At 39.7% G+C, this 27,794-nt stretch overlaps 1 protein-coding gene across 2 annotated transcripts; it reads left to right on the top strand.

The window, feature by feature from the left end:
* Window positions 1-27,794, top strand: LOC132106691 (protein naked cuticle homolog 1-like). Of its 2 annotated transcripts, none has more exons than XM_059512614.1 (10): window positions 1-168; window positions 278-310; window positions 517-656; window positions 14,871-14,928; window positions 18,192-18,295; window positions 18,886-18,981; window positions 19,432-19,579; window positions 20,611-20,692; window positions 20,910-21,028; window positions 24,833-27,794. In XM_059512614.1, exons 1-10 carry the CDS (start codon window positions 144-146, stop codon window positions 25,336-25,338), a joined length of 1,311 nt encoding a protein of 436 aa, XP_059368597.1. In that variant the 5' UTR covers window positions 1-143; the 3' UTR covers window positions 25,339-27,794. The 2 variants fall into 2 exon arrangements, with proteins under 2 accessions (XP_059368597.1, XP_059368587.1); XM_059512604.1 differs by having other exon boundaries at window positions 24,830-27,794.

Below are 27,794 nucleotides of genomic sequence, written 5' to 3'. Positions count from 1 at the left end.
TCCTCCGCTGCTGTTGGATGTGTACGGAACCCGCGCGCTCTTCTTTACGGACGCTCGCAAATATCGCACTCTTTCTGGATTGTGTGTGTTTTTTTCTTCTTCTTCATTTCTGATGTTTCTCAATTGCTCTCCGATGCAGAGAAATGGGTAAACTTCATTCCAAACATGGTAAGACGGCATCTCTTTGGTGTTGTTGGGCAAGTCTTTGATTTTAAAGCGCTTCTGGTATAGTTCTTTCGAGTAATCTATTTATACGACGTCTTTTTCCTTTTTAAAGCTGCTATTTGTAAAGCGAGGGAGAGTCCTGAAGGTGAGTAGCCTATACTACTTACAAATAATATAAATAATACAGTATTATTAGAAACGGTTGAACTGGCTAAATGACTAATAAAACAAAGCTGCATCTTTGAAGGTTTGCTGTAAACAGAAAGAAAAGCTTTATAAAACAAACTTCAAAACTGTTTAACTGATGAATAAACACCGGTATGTATAAATTGTAGTATCTTGCTCTCTTAGGCGATAGTTTTGTAGTTAACGCGTGTTTGGCGAGGAAAGGAGCGGAAGACTGGATGGTTAAGCAGAAGTATTACTGCCCGAGCTCTCGTGTAGATCAGCAGGACTGCCAGCAGAAGAATACCTGCGGACTGTCTCCACGGGTACGTGGACGCTTTTAATAACTTTTCAGCACAAGTGCATGTTAATTGTGTGAAGATTTTGGACTTTGAGAAAGTGAACTTGTGTGCGCTTTGCCTTCAATTCAATCCAAGACTACAGGAATCAACTCTTATTCTTGACTGGAGAAATGTTGCGCGCTTTGAATTAAGGGATGCATGTACGGAACTCTTTCAAGTTTGCATTTCCACCGATCAGAAACTTGTTTCGTTGCGATAAACATCGTTTGCCACTGTTTTTTCTTTCCGTTGTTCTGCATGAATTCAGTTCATGGGTAGGCTAGTTGCGCGGTGTGACGCACTGTAACTGATCTAAATCTATTTTAAACAAAGAATTTCAATTATTCTGTAATTATATACATGCGATTTTATGACCTCATGTTAACTGAGAGACTAAATGGAATATTTGTAAATGTAAGAATTAAGTTGTTGCATGACACAACCAACTAACCTATTTAAAATGAACTAGTAAAGTAAAAAACAAATAGTTTAAAATGGTGTCGTACTTAGGTTATAAGAAATGTTGACGCGTTAAAAAAAATAAAAAAATCTTTACGCATGTGTACATCTTAATGTCCATGTTGAATAAATTAATGGACACATTACAGTCAACTACCCTTATTAGGCTATAAGCGTATATCAGCAATATTCGCGTTGCAGTATGATCGTTGCCTGCTTCTAGAGGCCACATGTGCTTCTAGACCACCCAATTCACGCGCTTTGAAAACGATCGTGCCATTGTTTTGTGACGTCACCAAGGACAATAGTTTACTCTCTGGAAACACTCTGTAGTTTGAGTCCAACTATAAGAGCCAGTGGCGTTATTACCAGGAGTGATTAAAGGGGAAGAGCTCTCTGAATACACGTTTCCCTTTAATGATGTCTGTTAAAACGCTCGCCACGGTTTCAGCTGCTGCCTTTGAAGCCAGAGGAGGAGATTTGTGTTTTTATTTCTTTGAATGATAGGAAGAGGAAAAGTCTGGTTTCCAGACAGTTTCAGGCTGTTTATTTGTGACAGGCACATCATTTAGAGAGGAAATATCAGTAGGTGAAAAAATAAGTCGGTTTGGCATGTATTAGAAAGTATATAGTTGGATTCTTATCGCCTTTCTTCTCGCAAGCAAATAATTAGCATGTTTCTATCTTGAATGGCGGCTCACATGGGTAAATGGTTTATATGAACGTGGTGGGAAGAACTGTGTGAGGGCTAGGAACAGATGCAAGTTCTCTCTGTAGGAAATAGATCACGGTGGGTTGAAAGCATTGCAGGCTGACAGGCTGGTGACAGCGCTGTATTGTGAAGAAGAGAGAGGGGTGGAGGGAGGGCCAGTCTGTCTCTGATTTGGCATCCTAGTAAACACATAAGAGTGCTGTCGTTTAGGAGAGGAGAAATCCTCTGGAAATACCTCGGAGTAAGCCTCTTTTGGTCAAGGGCTTTTGCAGAGTCTCAAAAGACGTTTTAGAGGCTTGGAGAGATAGTGAGAGATGCTGAGAGTGACAGAAAAAAGTGAAAGGAAATCCAGAAGGCTGTTATTAAACAACCGTTTCAACCAGTAGGAGAATGCAGCCACAACTTCTTAAACCCTGTCCTCATATGTGGATGTCCAACACAAACCTTAAACTTAAACTCTTAAACTTTCAGAGTCAGGAGTGTTGCTGGAGAAATGCTGCATTTCTTTTCTAACTCTCTAAGAAACTAGTGGCAATAAATGTTTATTTAGCATGTATGATGCATAGTACTGCATTGCAAGCAAATAAATTATAAACACATTGGTGTGGATTTTAGATCATGTGGTCTGAAGGGGAGAAAATAAGTTTAAAGCGCTTGAATGCATAGTTCTTGCCTGGTTCAAAGTTCACACAGTTTGAAGTTTATTACTTTTCTCGCTCTTTGCTGTGAGAAGGAGGTTTTATTGTAGCTGGAGAGGTTATAATGCACTGAACAACAGTTACAAAGTCTGAAATGACTTCATTGAGTTACCTGTTTTATATTTATGTAACTTTATAAAGCCATAAAGTTGTTCACTTTTTTCTTTTAACATTTGCCATCATTACTTAAATATGATAATCTGAACCAGGGTTTGTTTAAACAAAACCTGATTGTTTTTCCTCTGATGTACTGATGAGGAGTTTAAGAAACAATGGATGAGAAGTGTTTGTGTGTGTGTGTGTGTGTGTGTGTGTGTGTGTGTGTGTGTTTCCACTCCTGGTAATAACGCCACTTGCTCTTATAGTTGGCCAGAATGGAAAAGGATCCCCGATGAATGAATTCAAACATTTGAACACATTTTTTAATAACTTAATTGGTGTATGCTTAATGGAGTGGTGTGAGAATAAAAGAATGGGAAAAGGTATTTCCGTCAATATTTATTTGGAAATGCTCATTTTGTTTTGGCATAAAGCATCTTCAGAATCGGGACAATTTAATGTTTTATATAGTGATGAAATTTGAGGCTGGTTTAGCTGGAAAGGATTTGCATCCCTTTGTTAGTTCTCACTTTTTGATTTGATTAATAAGTGAACAATGTAAGAATGTTTCAAATATTAGTTATCTTTATTATTGTACTGAGAAATATTGATTTGATCAGCTTGTGGAGTCTTTATTAAAAACATGTTTTTTTTTCTTAGTGTCTCTGGAGTTTTTTTTTAAATGGTCTTTAGTGGTGCTTTAGAATAATGTTGATTCTAATACACATATTTTAAAGCCAGCTTGTCACAAGTTATTATAAGTTAAACTATCTACTTTAGATTTTTCTTATTGAGAATTCAACGAATTACCTCACTCACTGAGAATGAAAAAAAAGCATAAACCTCACTCATAAATGCAGGCTGATAATATTGGGACTAATAGAGGCTACCTGGAGAGTTATCTATAGCAGCTGTGCTTTAGTTCAGACAGTTGTGTGTGTCTGTGTTGCAAATGTGGTTCAGATGGTGTGGACGGCGGGGAGTCTGAGTCAGGAATCTGTTTGATGAGTGTGTTTGTGTTGTGCTGTGTTAACTGGCATTCACACACAAGACTTTATGTAGCACTGCCTGTTACATTTTCCAGTCTGGTTTGCATAGGTCTTTTGCTATTAGTAAACTACACTATAAGTTATTGTTCAAAAATAGGTAGGGGTCAGATTTGTGGCCTTGCTGTAAGCTTGCTGAACTGTGGCTTTTATGTGGGCAATGTAAAATTAAGTTTAACTCCATCATTACCTGTCATCTATATAAAGCTTACTGTTTACCTTTTTGTATTTTAGTCTAAAGTCAGTGCAGTGTTACTTTCGTTCCCTTTAAAGTGATTGATTGGTGTTGTGTCGTGTGGTGCAGTTTTGTCATTGTGTGGCTTACAGCTGCATTTATTGGTCATTGTGTGTGTGTTAGTCCCATTAGCTAGCTGTTTTGAACCTCAGCCACTATTTTCATCAGTCAAACTGAGATCAGACCTTTGTCCACACTGCCAGTCCGAATCACACTATCAGTCAGAATCATAGTGCCAAGACCAGACGATGTTGCTGCTTTGAAATGTGGCTTTTGAAAACCACTCTGAAACCAGTTGACACAACAGTTCTTAACTAAAGCAAACCAGACACCAAACACAATCTCCAGCACAGTCAAAAGCAGCCAATAGGTCAACTATAAACCAGACTTGATCATGACTTTGAAAGCATTCTGTATCACTCTATGTGTAGTATCACTTGGAGACCAAACACTTTGAAGCTTAGATCAAATAGAGAACTGTAATTCTAAAAAGAATTTCTTTTTGGATTTTCAGAAATTTTGGGGGGAAATTTTTCGGATTCCTTTCCTGACAACCAACACACTTTTTCTCTCTCTTGCTGTCTTCACTAAAGAATGGCATTTGTTGTAGCACAGAGAATGACAATATATGCACTATATCCTTTGTCTCTTTTATTCCCTTCCCGATATCCAAAGTATTTCTTTCACTTTAAGCTTCAAGTGTGGTTGTCACACACTTACCCTCAGACTTTTTTCTCTTTCTGTTCTAGGTGTCAGGTTTACCATGTCTCTCCAGGGCTGGTTTAGAAAGGATGACAGAAAGAGATTGAAAGACAGACGGTGGGGGCGGAAGTGAAAGGCTATGTTTCTTTATAAAAGAGAAAGAAAAGGGAAGAGGGTGCCTCTGGGAAGTGGGACAACACCTGGCTCCAGTGTAGGGCTGTTGAGAGGCACCTAGTGTAAGAGACAAGAAGGAAGAAGGGGAACAGAGAAGAAATAGATTCTTCTTCCAGGACAGGAAGAGTGAAGGGACCTGCCGGTGGCTGCTCCATCAACTCCTTTATCAAGTGGTTGTCATTGCTTAATGTTAACTTTACTGCCACAGACTGAATTAACTTTTTTTTTTAATCCTGGAACACACACACACATATATGTGTGTATATATGGTTTATGAGGACACAAATGTGTCCCCATAAACCAACATACTCAATGGTGTTTTATGAAATTAAAAAAATTGCCAGTCGTTTTTTGTTTGTACAGTTTGTACAGTATAAAAACCATACAGGGACTCTCCATAGACATAATGGTTTTTATACTGTACAAACTGTATTTTCTATCGCCTACACCAATCCTACACCTAAACCTACCCTGTTTCAACTGACTGTTAGAGTCTGGCTTCCATAGACCCCCCCCCCCCCCCCCCCACCCCACCCCCATGTTAGAATGCCCAACTTTACAGCAGGAAAAAAGGTTTACAGCCTGGTACAAAAAGTGCTTTTGGTCTGTATAGGTATATATGAATCTGTATTTTTTCCTTCATGACAACTGTGAGGGGGTGAATTTTTTTTACAACTCATTCATTTTAAGTTATATTAAGCCTTATAGTTCTTCATAATTAAGGGCATGGCCACTTGAGTGACAGGTGGATTGCCGCTTATGAAGTGAAGAAGAAGTGAAGTGACATCCAGCCAAGTATGGTGACCCATACTCAGAATTTGTGCTCTGCATTTAACCCATCCAATGTGCACACACACAGAGCAGTGAACACACACACACACACTGTGAGCATACACCCGGAGCAGTGGGCAGCCATTTATGCTGCGGCGCCGGGGAGCAGTTGGGGGTTCGATGCATGCACTCCCCCCACCCACAATTCCTGCCGGCCCGGGACTCGAACTCACAACCTTTCGATTGGGAGTCCGACTCTCTAACCATTAGGCCACGACTTCCCCTGTCACCACCGTCAAGCTAGCCGGGCTTGGTTTTAGCAACCAGCTCCAGCCACGTTCCGCCTCTTTGCCCAGGAGTGACGTGCTGCCAAGATGGCGACGGTGGGCTCTGCCCACTTTAGGCTTCAGAAATGTACTTCAGAATTATTAGAAGATTATGAATAAGTCTGTATCCAGGAATAACAGCAAATGCACTAAATATAAGTTGAGATAACCTTTAATGAAACGTGGAACTTGAAAGTCAGTCTCTGAAGTAACATGGACTTTCCTCTGGAGTTACTCTTGTTTAGTATACATGCAACGCTGGCTTGTAAGTACAAACTGAATGCACTGCAGTCATCTCAGTTGTAGATGATTTAAATGGTTGCCCGTGTTTTTTATGTGTTTTTCCATTTATAACTATGTGTAATGCAAGTGTGTAAGTATGTGTGTAAAAATAATGTTTGAGTATGTGTGGCATGGGGGTGTGCTTGGTGCAAGGATGGCGCCTGGCTAGGTGCATCAGAGAGAGAAAGTGTGTGTGTGTTTTGTGCATTAAAGCACGTCTGTTCGGATGTGCTCTAGAGATCAAAGTGCTTGGTGGGAATGTGTGGACTGAGTTGCCAGGATTAACAGCTGAGAATTGGGCTGTGTTTTCTAAATTTCCTTAAACACACACACACACTCCACAGGCACAAGCAACAGAGCTCAGGTCAGTGTTGTTGTGCAGTCCTTATTTATTCAACTGCTCTGGCACATTTATGTTTCTTCTGTACTTCAAATTGTAAGATTGAGATTCTTGATTTGTTATATGAAAATAAACATTTACTAGTATGTATATATTGATAAACATGCATAAATAAAATCCTCAAAAAATTGTTACAGTTTCCACAAAAATATTAATCAGCACATCAGTTTTCAATATTGATAATAAGAAATTATTCTTTAGCACAAAATATGTGTATTAGGATCATGTGACACTGAAGACTGGAGTAATGACTGCTGAAAGTTCTGCTGTACCATCACAGGAATAAATTAAACTACATTTTAAACATTAAAATATAATAATTTATTAATAATAATATTCCATTAAATTACAGTTTGTTTTTCTCCAAAAATGAATACTTTGGTGAAAAAAGCAGTAAAAATCATGCAGATCCCAAATTTCTTGGATAAATTTTATAATTTGTTAGATCATAACATTATGATACAGTAATAAGAAAAAGCATAAAAGCTCATTTTTTGTCACCCTGTTTAATTCATGCTTGTATCACTCTGTCTGTATTTAGAGTACTTATTAAATAGTAATATTGAAGGATTTGGTAAATGTCTGACTTGATGTTTCCACAGATCTCCAGCTCTCTGTTACTCTGGTCTTTAAAGTCCTTCAGAGAGGAACAGGCTGGAGTTTCAAACACGTTGTTTGAAAAGTCTTTTCTCTGTATTTTGGGGCAGTTTAATTATTCCTTTTCTCTGCCTTTAAAAAGAAAAGGAAGAGGGGAAATAGGGAGAGGGTAAAGGAGGGATCACCTAAGGGGAAGAGAGAGTAGAACAAACGGGGACCGCTGCTTCATTTTCAATGTTTCAAAGCGCTCTCTCACTCTGTAGCTTTCATGATTTAAAGGTGTCTCTAGTAAGAGAGCATAGCCTCACCAGTACTGTATGTTTGCTTCATTTTATCTGTTTTGTTATTTGTTTTTTTCATTTTATAAGTGTCCTGTTGTTGCCTGCAACAACTACAGGATCAAACAGATTTGATAAACACTATCATGCTCACATCCAGTTTAATAAATCTGCATTATGTTTATTGCTACACTAGTGGATGACTATAGAGACAGTGAGTGTGTGTGTGTGTGTGTGTGTGTGTGTGTGTGTGTGTGATTATGGACAGTAAGTGTGTGGTGACATCAGTGTTGAGCACATTGATGTGGGTGAGGTAATGTGTGGGGAAATGTTTGCAATGTTAATCTCATCTTAGAAAGTTCTAAGGAGCCTGTACAGACACGGACACAAGCAGCTGCCCACACACACACTTTAATGATTTCTTTATATCCACCTTTAAAAAGGGAATAAACTGTACAGACGCATGTGTAAGGTTACGATCTAATCACCAGTATCGAGGATACCAGACACAACACCGTCTCCAAACACTGCGACTGCCAAAATGTAGCTGATATTGAGCAGTATTTTGCTAATTACTTGACTGCCTGGCCAAACTCAACATCTATAAACACCACACAAGTAAACTGTTCACACACAGCCTACACACACCGTAATACACACAATACAGATATTTCACACAATTAATACATGAAAGTACTGTATTTGACTTAATAAATGAACATGTTGTCTATGATTTTTCATTTAAAACTGATTTTAGCTCTTTAGCTCAAAGGATACTTCACATTTAACATGAATGTTTGGCATATGTGTAATGCCATTGCAAAGTCTTCAATTTAACATGTATTTAACCCCTCACACAAATGCTGATCAATGCAGGTACCTGTTGTTTTTGCTTCTCCAGTAGTTTCTATGTACAGCGTACACATACTATACTGATGAAAAAAGACTGAGGGCATATTTGTTTATGGCCAGGTTATGTAGTAATGTGGTCAGTTATGTCTTCATCTGACTTCATTCGGAGTTCTGAAGAGATGGCTGGAACTCCAAAATGAGAATCCATCACTTTTTTGGTGTAAATAGTCTATCTTTCAGCTCAATTTTTCTCTGCTGAGTGTGCTTTCTCAAATCTGTCCCTATGTTCTGTTGTGGCTGTTTGATGACAGGAGTGTATTATTGAGATTAGAGTAATGTTTTCAATCCTAGAAAAATACATCAGTGACATATACAATACTAAATGTCTAAAAATGCTCTAATTCTTCTATTATCTTTGCCTTTGGGCAAACTAACTATCTGAACAGACACACAGATACACACGCCCATTGACTGCATTTCTGTTGTTCAGCTTGACTTGATTTAGAAACCTGTGATTCAGTAAATTAGCAGCATGTGTTTGGATTCTGGATGCGTGGAATGGGCTTTTTGTGCCAGGGTGGGTATACGATTATCAGGACTCGTAACTTAAAAATGCTTGAAACATTGAATCAAGGGTTGTTTTACACACATTACACGGTACACTACAACCATTAACAGTCCATCTTCTGCCAATCTCCCCTCACTGTTCTGATCATCTGTGTTCAGTCCAGCCAGAATGTTATTTTTTTTATTTATTATTATTTTTATTTTTTAGATTTTACAGTTTGAGCTCACTAACTGATTGTTCTGCTGACTTTTAAGCCAGAAGTAGCATCATATACCTAATCGTTCAAAGCAAATCGAAGAGAGTTGATGTGCATGACCATGTCTGTCAGCAGGTGAGCATTTACAGACCCTCCAACTCAACTTCCTGCTGAGTTAATGGCCCAGCCGACTCTTTTAGGGGTTAAGTTGAATCTCACAGCTTTAAGATTGACCATTTTGCATATTCTCACTTCCAGATTGTGCTGAAGAACTGATGGGCCATATTGCTTGCAACTTAAAGAACACAAATCCATCCTGTCAAACGCTGTGTGCGAGCATTTTTTTCTGCCATTCGCTTAATATTGAAGGAATAATAAAATAAGAAAGCAGCAATGTTTTGAGGAATGTAAATCTTTTTCTCTGTGAAGCTAACAAGCACCCCGGGGCACATGAACATATACTTTCTACGGCAAGCCCCAAAGGGACAAATACACAACACACGCATTCACAGGGTGAAGTCACTTCTTGATTTGCATCCTAGTACAATTGTCTCCATTTGCATGGTGCTTCTTTCTTTGTTAACTAGCTGCCAAAATGGGGTGTTGCAATCCATGACAGAGAATCCGAGGGGAATCTCAGATAGTTGTTTTATTTGTTACCTCTCTTCCTGTCTTATTCTGTATGTGTGACAGAGCTACAAAATTTCAGTAACAGCAGCGAGACATTGGTTTATTTGCTGGTCAGTGTGGCTTTATCATTAAAAAAGCTGGATCACCCAAAAACTAAAATGGTTAACTTTTACTTTCTCTCATTACTTTTTCTTCAGTGGAATATGAAAAAAAGGAAAAAAAAGGAAAAAAAAGAGTGTTTTTGTCCATACAGTGACAAGTCAACAGTGTGCAAAACAACATTTACTTTAATGTATGGAAACACACACAGAAACTTTTCAAAATACAGAAGACGAGTGACAGGTGTAGAAAGACATCAAGGTGAGTAAATAATGGTCGAATGTTCATTTTGGGTGACCTGTCTTTCCCTTTAAGAGTGCAGTATTGACACTCAGGTTAGTAGTTCAGGTTGTCTGGGTTGTCTGTTCTGCTCATTATGAAGTACGAGGTGCTTATGTAGGTCACTGCACTTCAAACTCTTTTATTCTCACATGTAGGAAAATATGTAGGGTACTGGGAGGATTGTAGGGATTGTGCTATTTCGATGCGCTAGCATATACATCCCATCTCCTGAGATCCTGTGCATGTAACTGTAAACGCTTAAGCAAGATTACAGACATGCAAGATTACACGGGAATTCAGTTGCTAGTCTTTTTCCGTCAGTGCTCGTGATTATGTGTTGGTAGTTGATTGTGGCAGTTGTAGGTGTATGTGTCTTTGTGAAGGCTTAAATTGTCTTAAAAATGGAGTGGTTCTGGTTCGCTGTGGTTCACAGCGCTGAAAACTTCCATCTTTCATTCCTTGTTTTAATATGATTAAGACTGTGGTCTGTGAGTGTGAAAACCGAAGGTGACAGAGAAGGAGTGAGAAGGCGACAGAGAGAGACGACAGTCTTAATTAGGTTTCCCTGGGTTTGATGATGTTCCAAGGCTGTGGCCTAGTGAAGGCTTGGCGACTGTTCATGTCTGTGTGTTTTATGTGTGCGTGTGTGTGTCTGGCCTGTGATCATGGAGAACTGTCATCAGCTGCGTAAATTGTCCATCAGCCCTTGTGGCATGGCAAGCAGACAGAAAATACATAGTTGTGTTGGACTTTCCACAACATGCACACTCCCTTACCCACAGACATTCAAACGTACAGATACAGACACACACATACCCGAAGGACAAAATGAACAAGGCCACATTCATATGTGGAATCTAATTGAGACACATATCCTCATACCTAACCTGGTTAAGAAATCCCCCTGGCTTTCTCTTTGCATTTTTTTTTCTTGCTTTGAATTTTATTTTTCATAGTGCTTACATATTAATGTGCCAGACACTTCGGGCTGACACTTATACACACTTGACAATGTGTGTGAATGTGTTTTCAGGTTTAAACTATTACCATTTGAGAAGTTGTATGATACTGTTTGGCATGTGATGCAGTAATTTGAAACCCCTAATCTAGACAGGCACCACAGACTTGGACAAAAGGAGCTTTACAATGAGCTTTATAATGAAAGGAGTTGTTTAGAGTAGCTTTAACTCTATAGCATTAAGCATATAGGATATATTCTCACAAGATAATAATCTGTCGACAGGGTTGGCGAGACTGGAACTCATATTTTATTTGACTTCTCCAAAATAACACAAAAGCAGTTGCACTCAACGCACTTTAAACAACTTTTTTTTTTTAAACAACAAGCATAAGTTAAATATAACTCCAAATATAACTTCAGTTTCAGCGTCTTTCAGAGTCTCTCTTTGCCCAGTCACCTTTCCCAGTGGCCTTTATCTGGTCTCTCCATGCCAATTTTGAAACAAGACACAGGTGTTTGTCATTTGCATTTGATCCATTTACGCGCCGCTCGTCTCCTGTGTCTCTCTCCCGTTGCAGACCTCACTGAACCACGCCCCCTTGCCACATCCGGCTCCTAGATCAGATTGGTTTGTTGCACTTCCAATTTAAAACACATTTAAATGCATTTTCATAAAATAGTTTCAAGTTACAGTATACAGTATAACGGTATAAACGCTCCAGATAAATTTTTTGGTATGAAAGCATCTATGTTCCCAAACGACTGTTGATTTTAACAGAAAAGCAAGCATACTGTTTGGAATGACAACCAATATAATAACCATTGCCTTACCTAATGCGGCAAAATTCTGCATTTAATGTGAGGCATTGAAGTGTGTACGTGGCTGCTGGCTAAGCATGAAAATCAAAAGTTTTATACAAATTCTGAATATGTATTATATAAATGACATATCACCTAGACAGCACGCAAAGAGCATCCTGAAAAAGCTGTCACTCATCTCAATTCATCACAATTTCACAAAGTTATGTTATAATCAATGAAGATGACTATGCAGGAAATCTCTTATTTACATAATGTTTTACATTTACAGCATGCTTATCAGAATTGGACAAAAACACAGAGCAGCGAGCGATTCTGTCTAACGTAAACACCAAAATTCCAACCCCATCCCCCTCAGTCCAGAGGGGGGCACAGTGAGCCCCCCCCCCCCCCCCCCCCCTAGTGCTGGGCCTGTTTTAAATGATTTTAAAAGTATTTTCATCGCAGTGGCAAAACACAACCAAAGAAGTCTGTCTACCACTTATGTACATAGACCAAAAAAAGCGTCCTGTGTGAACAGTCCTTAGTCTGTGTCTCTCTCCTGCTCTTAGTTCTTCTTTAATTCACTCTTATATTTGTCTCTTTATATTGAAAGATTCATTTAGGCTATTTCCACTGATCATAGGGCCAACAGAAACACAGCCCTGGGGAGCTTGATGTATGTGTTTATGTGTTTTGGCAAATCAGTAATGTGGGTTCTGTGGGCAACTCAAACTTCTCTTCTTTCCTGTTTTGGCTTGTGTTAAAACAAAAAGATGTGGTTGGTTTTCCACAAAGTGTGAAACATGGTGTCTGGGAAAGAGTTTCTGGTTGCTGGCACAGATTGAGTGAAGCCCTTGTTTATGTTCCACAGGCCTTTTCATGATGCTGCTGAGGCAAAAGACCCACAGCACAAATGTCATTGTTCCATCTGTTATAAACATTTATAAACACAAGCCAGTAACAAATATGGACACGAATGTGTTCACACCAGAAGTTAGTCACAGGACACAAGTTCTCTCAGATGTGTTCCATTCTTTGGTTAAAATTTCATCTGTGAAATTACAAGATAATGTTTTTAATCAAAGCCACTTTGCTTCTCACACGCAAACTCTGGCCCTTTTTTCTTATTGAGTTTTCAGTTGCGCTATAAATGGCACTTGGTCTCCGTACATTAGTAAGTGACCTGAAGCACATGGTCACCCTCTCACACACTGAGTGTGTACAGATCCCTCTTCAGCCTCCCATTACACAGCTGAAGAGAGATCAGACTCTATTGATTACACTCTCCACAGTCAATTAGTCTCTGATGTTATCTGGAAAGTGTACAAAAACTTTGGTCTGTCACTGAAAGGCAGTTTGTCCATTTGTTATGTAGTTTGAGTTGCACTGTACTGCAGCCTTCCTATTGGGAAGGTGTCTTGATTTCATTATTTAAAAATAGCATGAATATATATCATGGTAATTCCATGGTGTGTATAGTTTTAGATATTTTGTAATATTTTAATTAATTTGACATTTTTTTTAAATATAATATATTTGAATATTTTATACAACCATAGATATTATATGATGATTATTTATCAATTTGAATTATAATATTGATTATTGTTGTTGTTGAAAATGATATCATTATTCATAATTTATATAATAATGATGTTATTTATATTTGTATTATGTCATTTTGATGTCCCTAGTACTCATACTCAGGTGTTACCAGTATATGTGTGAAATTTAATTGTTCCGTATTCCTGATCAAAAATTGTATTGCATTTGTAATACAAAGTGAGAAATTCTTGGATTTGTGAAAGGCTATATTTAAATAAAAATGTTTTTCATTATTGTAAGGGCTGTGTGAGAAGTTTTCACATATAGTAGACTGTGGTGGGGATAAGAAAACAGAAGCAGAGAAGCAAGAATAGGGGCTTTAATATATGGGGGTGAGTGGGACTCTAAAGAGCTTTTTAAGAGTGACTGAGAGGGGCGGACAGACGCCACAGTGATTGTGCTAAACGCCACTTAGAGGTGAAGTTCAGGGATTAGTGAGTTTCTCACAGCCCTCAATGTCATGCGCAACAACACATAGCCACGTATCCACGCTCTCAAACACAGCACACTCATTCAATATGGCCAAGTAGTGCGTTAGCCAAACTTGACCTTAAATGATAGAGAGAACAACAAAATAAATAAGAGAAGGAGAATTTCTGCTGACCGATTCTCATTTCAACCAACTGAGAAGAACTCATATTTATAATACAGGTCATCCATCATCCAGACAACACATAATTAACTCGTTCCCCTCACATGCTGTTGGCTAACCTCTCGAGCATTATGGTGAACGTGTGTTTGTGTGCGTGGCTTTGTGTCTCTAGTGACCAGTGTATGGCTTGAGGCACTACAGCAAGACATGTAGTGTGGATGAAGACAAAGCAGCTCCTCATTGGCAGAAGCAGCATGTACACACACGCAGCTGCAGAGCTTCAGCAGACACTGTACGGTCAATCTTTGGGCCACAGAAATGAATTGTTAGTATGCAGACAGCTGAAGTGTTGAAATGAGACAAAGGTAGCAGGTGTGTTGAGACAATAATCTTCTTGACTTCTAGACTGATGATTAGTTTGGAATAAGACAAAAGTGCTTGTGCATGTGTAACATGGATTAATATCTTAGATGAGACACTCCAGTATCCATACATTGTCTGTTATGGGATGTGTAGTCAGGATCACATCACTTTTAGCTATTACTCTCTAGGTTTTTCAGTCACTCTCGAATGTCCTACATCTAGTCTTTGGAAATGTTTAAGTGTGCTAGTTCAAACCCAGCCTGCAGCGTGTCCTCATCCTGTTCACCCTTTTCACTATAATTTCCTGTCCTTGTAATACAAATTGCACACACAAAAAAACATTTTTTTTGTCTTAAATAATGTCATCGCTTTAGTTTGGCATTGCTCCTTGTCTGAGAAGTGTCATATTATCATCTTACAGTCTTTTTCTTTTGAAGAGGCCTCACTGTCTTTTCCTCTCTGTCACTGCAGGACCCATTGGATGAAGGTTATGCTGAAGGAATCAGTGATGAACATTATCGTTTAGAAGGTAAAGTACCTCACTATATCCACTGAGCAACTGCTATTCTCTTGCATATAGCTTCTGATCTCTCCTCTGCTCTTATATAAAGAGAAGTTTTATTATTTCTTCTGTTAAATCATTTGCACGATGTTGGCATGGTATGATTTATTTCTTGGGATTTTGATTGAGTCATTGGACCATAAATTGAAGGTTGTAATTTGCGAATTAAACTTATAGTAGCATGTTAAAAGACTTTAGGATTTAAAGCGGATCTTATCTAGACTCTAGGCAAAAGAAAATCAAATCATTTGACTGTGAATTGAAGGTAATGTTGGAAATGCTACAACAGGGTCAGATTCCTGTTCAAACAACGTCTACAGCTTATGTGCTTTAATGTTATCTGTGTGGGTCAAAGGTCAGTGTTTATGGTGTTATTGTTGCCTCATAATCAGTAGTTAAATTGTACCTTGTCTGGTGCCTCTGGAATTGGATCTGGCTCCTTTTTAGTGGAGCTGTGAAAATGTAAAACAAAGATTTTTGTTAATCATATGTTAATGCTTCTGTCATGTATTATTTTGGCACATACACAGAAAGAAGACAGTGGTTATATACCAGTGTATTTAAATAAATGTAAGAGAAAGATATCCTTGATAACAAAACAATCGTGTGTAGACAGCTTTTTAAAATGTAATAGGAGCAATGTAGTTTTTTTAGTTTCCCCCAAACTTGCTGGATTTGTTATTACATTAGGATAGCATAGTTAGGCATAAAATCTACTTGTTGTTTTACAACAGTTTTACAGCACTTCAGCCTGTACCAAACATCTACACTGAGGAAACACACCCTGCTTTAGCTATTAACCAGTCAAAACACAGTTTATTCTGAACTCCAGGTGAACCTTTAGATTCAAAGCCACCTTTGGGATGCTGCCAAGCTGTCCTCTGTGTTGTATAGCGCAGTTTTTAAGCTCCGTCACCGGAGCTCTGTAGCGGGTTTGGCTGTCTCATCACTCTGTGGGGAAGGACTTTGACTATTGCTGTGAAAGTTAGCACTTCCTTTGTGTGTATGGTGTGTGTGTGTAGTTTCTTTGTGACCATTTGTTAGTCCTCTAGATAAACAGCTCCTGTATTTTGTGTGCTGGCTGGCAAGCAGGCTTTGGCCCTGGAGCTCAGCATTGCCTTTGAGTTTCTGGCCCTGATCAAAAGCCCTGATCTGACGCTGTTTCCCTCCAAAAAACCTGTAAAAGCTCCCTGGGACGACTGCTCTCATCCTCTGGTGCTTTTCTTTTCTTTTTTCATCCTCCCTTGCCTCTCGCTGCAGAGGGACAAGACAGGTCCTCTTTGATCTGAGCAGATCAGCGGAGGAGAAGTGAATGAGAGAGAAAGAAGACAGAGAGATACTGTTGTGTCTGCCTATCCTTTTGGCTCATACAACAAACAGTGTTTCAGATTTGACTTTGCTTAATTAATTAGAGATTCTGTTTTACAGACGGACTGATCCTGGGCCAAAAGGTTTGAGAATGGAACTTCAAAGCACAGGGATTTGGGGCAGGGGGGAGGATTTAGCCTGCAGGACCCAGCCTGGTGCTGAGCCGTGTCCTCACTGTGCTGCGTTAGATCTGCTCTCGTTTAAAACATCTCCATCTTATTACCCGCAATACACAAAGAGACAAACTGTCTCTGAAATTTGTTTGGTATTTAGTTCAGGAATAATTCTGACAGGCAGTCTCTACATCAGAACAGGCAACTGTTAGACTTTGTTTTTCACGCTAACTCGCTTTAAATTTGCTTGGGATTTCAGACATTGACACACATAGGATATCGAGGATGTTTCTGAAGTCTGGCCTAAGGTTGTGATTTAGGCCTGCATTTAGGCCTGTTTATGCCTTTATACTTACAGTGTTATCTAGGCACAGAGCTGATTCCCTTAGTATGCTCTTAAAGGAATAGTTCACCCAAAAATGAAGATTCTGTCATTGTGTTGTTTTAAACCTGTAGTATGACTTTTTTGTGTGGAACACAAAAGAAGGCAGTTAAGCTCAATAAACAGACGCTGTGAAGCTTCAAAGATAAAACACCACAATAAAAGTAGCCCAAAAGACTTTATATTTCAAGTCAACAATAGTTTTGTAAGGAAAAACAAGCCAAAATTCAAGAGGTTATTGACAGAAAATCTTGCCTTCTTCAGCCAAAAAACTCAAATCTCAGTTGTGACATATTAAACTCGGCATGTCACGGTTGGTTAAGTTACATGCAAGGAACCAGTTCTGTTTAACATCAATGACGTCAGTGCTGCCACATTGTGTTTTGATTTAAACTGCTTACATTTTGATCTGTTGGTTCCTCAGGCTTCTTCCTCATCCTTCCTAAACATCTTAGACAGTTTTGCCATACGACTGTTGGCTTTGGCTCACTTAGTGGAGGATGTAAGACACACTTCTTTGTAAAGCTGCTTTCGGGTGATCCATTGTGAAAGGGCTGCCACTGCACTAAGAGTGGTCCTGAATTGAGATGTGGACATGAGCTACGTGTGTGCTACATGCCCATCCATGTTTTCCAAGACTCCGACAAAGTGTGTAGAGGAACATGTGCTTCTGAGATTAAAATTCAGGGTGTGATAGCAAATTTTTTTAGCAAAGTTTTATGTCCCATACTATAAGACTGTATGAGTGTCTTCAATGTAAAAAAAAGTGAAAGTGACATTCAGCCAAGTATGGTGATCCATACTCAGAATTCATGCTCTGTATTTAGCCCATCCAAAGTGCACACACAGCAGTGGGAAGCCATTTATGATGCTGCACCCAGGGAGCAGTTGGGGGGTCGGTACCTTGCTCATGGTATTGTCATCCCCAGATATTCGAACCCACAACCCTAGGGTTAGGAGTCAAACTCTCTAACCACTAGGCCACAACTTCCCTTAATGCATTGGACATGGCTGGATAAAAAAATAGCTGGGTGCTTCCTAGGCATTCTCCTTTATCTCTTTCCCTTCTCTCTCCTCTGTCTATTTTAGTTCATATATTATCATAAATATGTTTCTCAATATTTGTTTCTCATTAAAAAAGAAAAAAAAAAATACAAATTTAGAACTGAATTGCACATTTGAACAAAAGGTAGAGGCACACTCAAATGAGATGAAGACAATATATGTGTATATATACTGTATATATGTGTGTGTGTGTATATATATATATATATATATATATATATATATATATATATATATAGTAAAAGGATTTCTTAAGTATGAAATGTTCTCTTATCATTATGTGAATGTGTGTCCCCATTCAGTGGCCCTGCCCCCTGAGAAGACTGACAACTGTAGTGTGGAAGAGAGAATACAGGACACTGAAGGCTCAGCCACTGTCGGACCACACAAACAATTACAGTTTGAGGTCAGTATAAAACACACATACATATTGAGTAGGCTTTTTAAAAAATGAATACTTTTATTCAGCCTGGATTAAAGCATTAAAAGTAAATTGATCAAAAGTCACACTGAAGACATTTATAATGTTACAAAAGATGTATTTATTTATTTCAAATACATTTATATTATACTGAAGTTACTACTAATCAAAGAATTCTGAAAAAATATGTTTCATAGTTTCCACAAAAATATAGCAGCACAACTATTTTCAACATTGATAATAAGCAGAAATGTTACTTGAGCTCCTAATCAGCATATAAGAATGATTTCTAAAGGATCATGTGACACAGTGGCTGTTGAAATTTCAGATTTGCTTTCATAAGAACAAATTACATTTGAAAATGTATGAAACATTTTTTTTTTTTTTAAACGGTTATTTTAAATTGTAGTAATATTTCAAAATATTGCTGTTGTACTGTATTTCTGATCAAATGCAGCTTTGGTGAGCAGTAGAGCATTCTTTTTAAAAAACATCAACACACTCATGCCGACCCAGAATTTATGAACAGTCTTTTTAACCGAAACAATGATTATCCATTGTTGTTTATTAATCAGGAGTTGGAGTGTGCCGTATCAGTTGAAGAAGATAACAGGCAGGAGTGGACTTTCACCCTCTACGACTTTGATAACAATGGCAAGGTCACAAGAGAGGTAAGACCAAGACCTGTGTGCATAAGGACCATGACTGCTGTCTTTTGTCATGGGAAAGCCCAGCAACAGAGACAACACTTACAGGACATACTAAATAGATGTCACTCACTAACATTTTTGCCACACATTTCCCTTTTTTCCCCAACCTCATAGTTGCTCTGCATTTACATTTCACTTGCACATGCTAAATATCCTCAGATGTAAAGCATGTTTCATGATTTTGTGCACATGTGTCCTCCACTGCCGTCAGCATCTGTCTTACCTCCCTGAGGCTATGAACACTCTGATTAACATTATTATAGACATGTTTGTGTATGAATTATGAATAATGCATGTATCTTATCATATATCATGTACAGGCTTGCACAGTATATAAAAGACTAATTGACCATCTTGTGTCAGTGAGGATCTCTTCATTTCATGTTCTTTTTCCCTCTGTATCTCATTCAGGACATCACCAGTCTACTGCACACCATTTATGAGGTGGTGGACGCATCAGTAAATCACTCGCCCAGCAGCAGTAAGACACTCAGGGTGAAGCTCTCCGTCGCTCCAGACTCCAGCCAGAGATGGAGGAACTGCACCCAGACCAACACAGGTACAGAGCGAGTTTTCTCCGAGCAACAGAAAATCAATTGAGAGATATTAGGAAGAGTTCACTCAAAAATGCAGTTATCATTTACACACAGTCATGTGGTTCCATAACTATATGACTGTATGATGTCTACCATGGAACACAAAGGGATTTTAGCGCTGCTCTTTTCCATACAGTGATGGAATGGAATGGTAACTGGATCAATCAAACTTGATCAAAAGGGACAAAAAGACACTATTAAAGAAGTCAATAGGACAAGAGGTTTGTGTGATGGTCAAACTGCAATCTGGACATGCTTTAAATAACAAATTTTGTGTTCCATTATAAAAAAAAACAACAACAACATGAGGGCAAGTAGACAATGACAGAATTTTGTGAGAACAATTCTAAATTCTTGTTAACACTGTCTCCTCCTTTTCCCTGTCTTTCATGTCATTGCATCTTGTGTAAGATGAGTTCATAGTCAAAGGCAGAAGACGACAGAAAGAAAAAACCCAAACCTCTGCAGCTCTGAGCTTTTGGATTTCTTTTGGAAAGTGCTATCTTATCCCTCTCTGAAAGCCTTCTTTCAGATAGTCTTTTGCTGTTTGAAAAATAAATAAATCCACATTTAGCCACGTTCTTACTGTGTTACTTGGTAAAAGCATTGTGACGGAGAACAGAAAGTACTCTGAAGAAACAGAAGTGTTTCTGTTTGTTTAGTGCTGTCGTCTGGGCTATTTATACCCGTCATGTATTTGAAAGAGAAGAGCCTTTGAACAGCAGCTGTCTTCATGCAAATTCACAAGTGTGTGTTTTTTAGATTTATATGAGGCCTGAGTTCAAAATAGAATAAATGAAGCATTGTTGTTTTTTCTTCTTTTATGAAGCTTCAAAGTAAATAGAAAGCAGGGAACAAAGGTATCTTTATTATTTTGGTTGGTGTTTAAAATTGCTGCAGTATATGTGTGTGTGTGAAGCTGTGCAACTCAACGTCGTTCTCTTTTATAAAGACACCCTCTTCTCTCTTCTCTCTCCCTCTCTCTTTTAATCAGACACTTCCCATCCCAAGCATAAGGGAGAAAAGTGCATTGAGGACTCCAAGACTTCAGACAAAAAGTCAAGAGCAATTCTTAGGTACTAGGAAATTAAGCTAAACAGACCACATCATATGCAAATCAGTTTCACACATCAGTGTCTGTAATTGTTACATAAAACTACAATATAGAACATAGTTGAATCTTTAAATAAATTAACATTAGGGTTAGAACATAGACTGGTTCAAGCATGCTTTGTGTATACAACCTCAGAGCAGTGTACTTGCTGTCATGACAATATGATGCTGTTGTATTAGGCGTTCCCATGCTGACCAGCAAGGTTGTCAGCGGCACAATGTGGATGAGAACTTGGAGAGAAGAAACCATTACCTTGACCTGGCCGGCATTGAAAACTACACATCCCGCTTTGGAACAGGTACAGATTTAATTGCAAAGAGTACATGGAGACAATAGAGGTTTCTCATTTAGGCCCTACTCACACCTGGTGTTTAAATCTGTCTGGTGTGATCCAGGCGCAAGCAATCTGCCCAAAAACCCTGCTGTCTCAAATGCATCAGATTCTATACATTAAAGCCACGTTTCCACTGCCCAGGAACTAGGGACTTTGGGCCAGTACTCTGTGTGTTTCCACCGCAGGAACCAGGAACTAAATAAAGTTCCGGGTAAAAAAAAATGCCCCTCAGAAAGTCCCTGCTGGCGAGATACTTTTTCCAAGTTCCAGAACTTTTGGGGGCGGGACTTGGGCGCTAATTGGTTGAGTTCACGCAGCATTGTGATTTCAACCACCATTCATTCTGATCATTTTCAAAATATTACTGTTATTGTGTCATGAAGTGTAATTTTAAATGTATTTCAGGCGAGAATGTAGTTGTTTAAAACTCAAATCTGTGGTTTCTTTAAAAAGACAGCGCCTATTTAAAAAATGTGTTTCGCCTGTCTCGGAGACGGTGAGCTCCACGCGATCAGCGAGAGCTCAGTCCTCATGTATCCACCGAGAAGCAGCCTCACCTCGGCTAGACCTTCTGATGTGTGCCGCTGGCTTTGATGTCCTCTGTTGGCCCAGTGGAAGCAATAGTAGCATTTCCACTGTCGGGCCAGTGCGAGCCAGGGCTTAAAACGGGCCGGATGGGGCTCATAGCCTCGGGCCAGTAGCACCGAGGCCAGAATAGCCCAGGGTTTCCACTGTCGAGCCTGAAGCTCCGCTGCGCATCACTAAAACCCACCCTCTACACGCCTCTCAGAACAACGTCTTGCAACCTCATCATTTCACAAACAAAGAGAAGTTATCAGAAAACTAAGAAATAAGTCACTGGAAATAGCGCGATCACAAAACGAACACGATAAAAGAGGCGTTTGTTTGCATGCTTTGTTATATATTCAAATTCAAAAGCATTGATGTTTTAACTATAGAATAAGTGATACATTGATCATATTGATTTAATTTATCAGGACTCAAAATTAATCACACATAAATACAGTTATTTCTATTTTATTTATTTATTTTTAACACTTATGAAAATAGCCTGCTTATTCAGTCGAGTCTGTTTCTGTTTATTTGTAGCCACAGTAGCCGTCACATTTAGAATGAATGATAATAGTATCTCTATTTTTATAAAAGCTCCCGAACAAAAACATTATTATATTTTTTTATGATAGGGAACGTGAGCTAAACTCTCGAGACGAGGCTTGTGACAGATAATATAAGTTACTAAATAAATACACGATTGTGATATGGAATAAGAAGCTGATGTCTGATTTCTCCAGCTGTCATATTTACCATGTTTACTATGGTAACGTTAATGCCCAGCGTGGATAGTCTTTTGCATCTTTTATAAATATTTCTGCCTTGTATGGTGATTATAATCCACATTGGATCAAGTTATTTCAAACACTCGCTTCTGACTGAAAGTGAGTTTTGAGCTTGACTTATTTAAAAAAAAGTGTTTAATGCTGGTGTTATAGCTGTTATCTTTCTGAAATGATCCGCAACACAGACTCTCTATTTTTATAAAAGCTCCCGAACAAAAATCATTATTATATTTTGATGATATGTAACGTGGAGCTAAACTCTTGAAACGAGACGACAGATAAAATGTTACTTAATAAATACACAATTGTGATAGAGAATAAGAAGCTGACGTCTGATTTATCCAAGCGGTCATATTTACCATGTTTACTATGGTAATGTTAATGTTTAGCGTGCATAGTCTTTTACATCGCTTATAAATATTTATGCCTTGTTTAGTGATTATAATCCAAATCAGATCAAGTTATTTCAAACACTTGCTGCTAACTAAGAGTGAGTTTTGAGCTCAACTTATTTTATAAAGTCTTTAATACCGGTGTTAAAGCTGTTATCTCTCTGAAATGATCCATACTGCTGAGCTATCTAGACACGGAGAAACTCTGCCTTTGTTCATAACCCCTCCTCTAGCCCCAGCTGGCCTGCTTTAAAAAACCCTGGCCGTTGGCCCCCTAAGGAAGCCCCGGCGAGGCACGAACAAGACCGGAAGGGACAGTGGAAACGCGACTGGCCCTGGCACTCACTAACACGCTCGGTTTAAGCTCGATAGTGGAAACGCGGCTAATGACGAGGCACGATCAAGCACCAGAAGTGACAGTGGAAACGCGACTGGCCCTGGCACTCACTAACACGCCAGGTTTAAGCTCGATAGTGGAAACGCGGCTAATGACGAGGCACGATCAAGCACCGGAAGTGACAGTGGAAACGCGACTGGCCCTGGCACTCACTAACACACTCGGTTTAAGCTCGATAGTGGAAACGCGGCTAATGACGAGGCACGATCAAGCACCGGAAGTGACAGTGGAAACGCGACTGGCCCTGGCACTCACTAACACACTCGGTTTAAGCTCGATAGTGGAAACGCGGCTAATGACGAGGCACGATCAAGCACCGGAAGTGACAGTGGAAACGCGACTGGCCCTGGCACTCACTAACACGCTCAGTTTAAGCTCGATAGTGGAAGCGCGGCTAATGACGAGGCACGATCAAGCACCAGAAGTGACAGTGGAAACGCGACGGGCCCTGGCACGCACTAACACGCCAGGTTAAAGCTCGATAGTGGAAACGCGGCTAATGACGAGGCATGATCAAGCACCAGAAGTGACAGTGGAAACGCGACTGGCCCTGGCACTCACTAACACGCTCAGTTTAAGCTCGATAGTGGAAGCGCGGCTAATGACGAGGCACGATCAAGCACCAGAAGTGACAGTGGAAACGCGACGGGCCCTGGCACGCACTAACACGCCAGGTTAAAGCTCGATAGTGGAAACGCGGCTAATGACGAGGCATGATCAAGCACCAGAAGTGACAGTGGAAACGCGACGGGCCCTGGCACGCACTAACACGCCAGGTTTAAGCTCGATAGTGGAAACGCGGCTAATGACGAGGCACGATCAAGCACCGGAAGTGACAGTGGAAACGCGACGGGCCCTGGCACGCACTAACACGACAGGTTTAATCTCCATAGTGGAAACGCGGCTAATGACGAGGCACGATCAAGCACCGGAAGTGACAGTGGAAACGCAACGGGCCCTGGCACGCACTAACACGCCAGGTTTAAGCTCGATAGTGGAAACGCGGCTAATGACGAGGCACGATCAAGCACCGGAAGTGACAGTGGAAACGCGACTGGCCCTGGCACTCACTAACACGCTCGGTTTAAGCTCGATAGTGGAAACGCGGTTAATGACGAGGCACGATCAAGCACCAGAAGTGACAGTGGAAACGCGACGGGCCCTGGCATGCACTAACACGCCAGGTTTAAGCTCGATAGTGGAAACGCGGCTAATGACGAGGCACGATCAAGCACCGGAAGTGACAGTGGAAACGCGACTGGCCCTGGTACTCACTAACATGCTCGGTTTAAGCTCGATCATGGAAACGCGGCTAATGACGAGGCACGATCAAGCACCGGAAGTGACAGTGGAAACGCGACTGGCTCTGGCACGTACTAGCACGCCCGCTTTTAGCCCGACAGTGGAAACGCGACTATTGACTGGTCATGAAAGAGTTTTGGACCACTTGTACGTGTATTTAGTGCTGGCTCGTTTGTGATGACATGCACTTCAACTTATAGTAATACAAGATGTGCAAGAGATCATCACTCTTTTGTGGTGAAGAAGCTATAATTTTATACTATTAAAACACATATAATAATAACCATTAAAACAAAATATTTTGTTCTTCCTCTAGCAGCTCCGGCCACAGAACCAGCAAAACCTCACCACACCACGCGTTCATCAAATCAGACACGCTCACATTCTCAGGAACCCGAGAATGGCCACGCTTACTCCGCTCACCATCGGCGCTCACAGACCATCACCACAGATCCTCCTGCCATCCTCTCCCGGCACTCACACACACTCCGTTCCCCCAAAACGCACCGCATGCCGCCCACACAGGCCTCCGCCGGTCGGGTGATGAGAAGAGGAGCACCCCCTCCCCCAGCGGTCCCCAACCAGACCCCTCCGCACCAAAGCTCAGGTCCGTACCGACGACACAAGCAGAGGCCTAAAGAAGGTCTGCACTACCGGCCTCTTGGGCCTACTGTGACGTCTGGTCCAGTCATAGAGAAAGAGCATGTGAGGGATCTGCCCAGTCTGGTGCTATATGAAGGAGGACTAGCTCAGGTGGTCCAGCGACATGAGCATCATCATCATCATGAACATCATCATCACTACCATCACTTCTATCAGTCCTGATAAGTAAAACACAGACGCCTACATAATGGATCTAAATAAGAAGTACCACGAGGAACGTAACAAATGATCTTAAATCTTCTTGCATGGCCACAATAAGGCTGAGAAGGACACAAAGAATCATTTTCATGCCAAAGTGGCAGACAATATGTAAGCATTTGTATATATAAGTGTGTGAGTCAGTTTGAATGTGTGCTGTTGTATTCAGTTCTGTATTTGGCAGCAGGAGAGGTTTACTTACTACGTAAGGGCTCTATCTTTCCCTTTTCTCTTCTTTCTTTCTTTCTTTCTTTCTCTCTATCACTCTGTCTGCCTACTTTGTTTTATTCTCTGCCTCTCTTATCTTGTTATAGTTGTTCTGTTTGGTTAAGATGTGGTCAGCCCTGTTTAATGAAGAATTTTGAGTTGTCAAACCACTTTTTAAGGAATACAATTCCTTGATTTTGTAATTTACATTGTGTGTGTGTGTGAGTGTGTGTGTGTGTGTGTGTGTGTGTGTGTGTGTGTGTGTATGTGTGTGCATACAATCTGCGCTTCTATGTGTGCCTAAGGTGTCTCTTTTACACTTATCCTATTGTTGTTTTTTTCCACTGAAGACCACTTGAAAAGCACTTGTTGTGCCATTGCATTCGAGACACTTTATCTATGAAGAGCCTCTCTCTCCGAAACAACAGATCTGAATCAACACCTATAAAAATGCAATACAGGACACATGTACATAAAAGAGCCAGTAAAGATGCTCAAACCGTCAAAAAGGACATTGTTGAAGGACAGTATGAGAACTACTTTCTACCAATCTACATGAAGAAAACAAAGCATCATAATCAGCTGCTACCTCTAGTATTATTATGATTATCGGTATTATTGACATAATTTTTATTAATCAGATTTTTTTATTTGTCTGTCTGTTGTAATATCCCACAAATCTGCAGTCATGTCAAGATGTATCGGATTTAAATCCATTGTAAGCTTTATTACTGAAACATTTCTATTCATATGTTTTTTTCCTCTCCCCATAACTTTAAGCTAATTGCATTCTAAGACCACTAGGCATCAGAGTTTATAGTGTAATTATGTGTATCAGACAATATGAGTTCTTAAAATAATCTTCTGATGATTGTAGAATAATGTTTTGAAGCTTGTTAAAAAAATAATTTATTTGAAAAGCATATTCCTGTCACGTTTATTGCAAGTCAAAATGGGTCTAATCAAATTATTGGAAAACATTGAATATATTTATATCGTATGGCACAATATTATACCTGATAATGTGTTTTTGCTTGTTTAGTTGTGGTTTCAACATTTCCTTATCAGTTCAGTCATAAGGCAATTCGAGTTGTAAAGTGTAAAGGAATCTATGCTGCAAAGGAAAAATTTTTTTTTTATTTCTCAGGTTCACTTCACATTTGAGTCATTGATTTGACAAGACAATATTATCGGTATTGAAGGGAGCTGTAAACCACTGAAGTTTTTTTTTAATTTTGGTATAGAATTACCATTTCGAGTTTTTAATTTCTTTCAGAATTCAAGATTATGTCCTCAGACTGAATCAGGATCTTTTAGACAGTATGGTAGTGCCTTTAGCTCAGTATTGGCAGAAGGGAGATGGGTAGCGAGAAAAGGAGTCCGGTTTATCAGGAGTTCATCTGTTCCCCTGCAGCAGTTTAAAACAGCATTTAAATAGTACATTATGAATCTATTTTAGGTTCGATGGTCACCTGGTCACCTAGGGGGATTGAGTGAGTGAGTGAGTGTGTATGGCAGCTGCCTCATTCCTCAGAGGCAGGATGACAGTATCGCCGCCTAGGAGTCTCCACTCCTGCCATAACTCACCAGTACTCCACTGACAGAGTTAATGAGTGTGTGTGCAACTGAATACAGCACTACAGAAGATTATGAAACAAAACAGCCTTTGTTCAGACTCAGCAAAGCAGGTGTGTGTTGAAGCTCACAGCAGGTGTTTTAATACTCCAGGTTTGTGTGATATGTCTCATCTCTCCTTTTTATACACAGAAAAAAAACATGTATTGAAATCTACTAAAATGTGCACTTGCCCTTGCAATTTCGGGCCTCAATATAGACACTAGTTACATAAAAATCACTTTTGCAGTTATGAGATGAGTCTGTAAGAGCCTGTTCGACGTACTGATATGTTTAGAGTAAGATCGGCTGACTCTTATGCTTAGGAGGACAGTGGAAATGTGAGAGCATCTCTGGAAAACCCACCTGCAGCTTCAGGGTGGTCTCATCGCAGCGACACTCAACCTTCACTCAGTTTTGCTGTTGCAGGGGAATGATTGCGTAGTTCTCCCTATCAATTTCTCTCTTTATGGTGTTGTCATTTGAAGTGTTTCTGATCATTTCTTAAACATGTATTGCTGCTAAAAGAAAGAAAGTAAGAAAGAAAGAAAGAAACCAACCAACCCATGGCAACATGATACATTTTAGACTATAAACAT

This window comes from Carassius carassius, chromosome 2 (assembly GCF_963082965.1).
Source record: "Carassius carassius chromosome 2, fCarCar2.1, whole genome shotgun sequence".
Classification (NCBI taxonomy): domain Eukaryota; kingdom Metazoa; phylum Chordata; class Actinopteri; order Cypriniformes; family Cyprinidae; genus Carassius; species Carassius carassius.
This window is presented reverse-complemented; position numbering and strand designations above follow the sequence as displayed.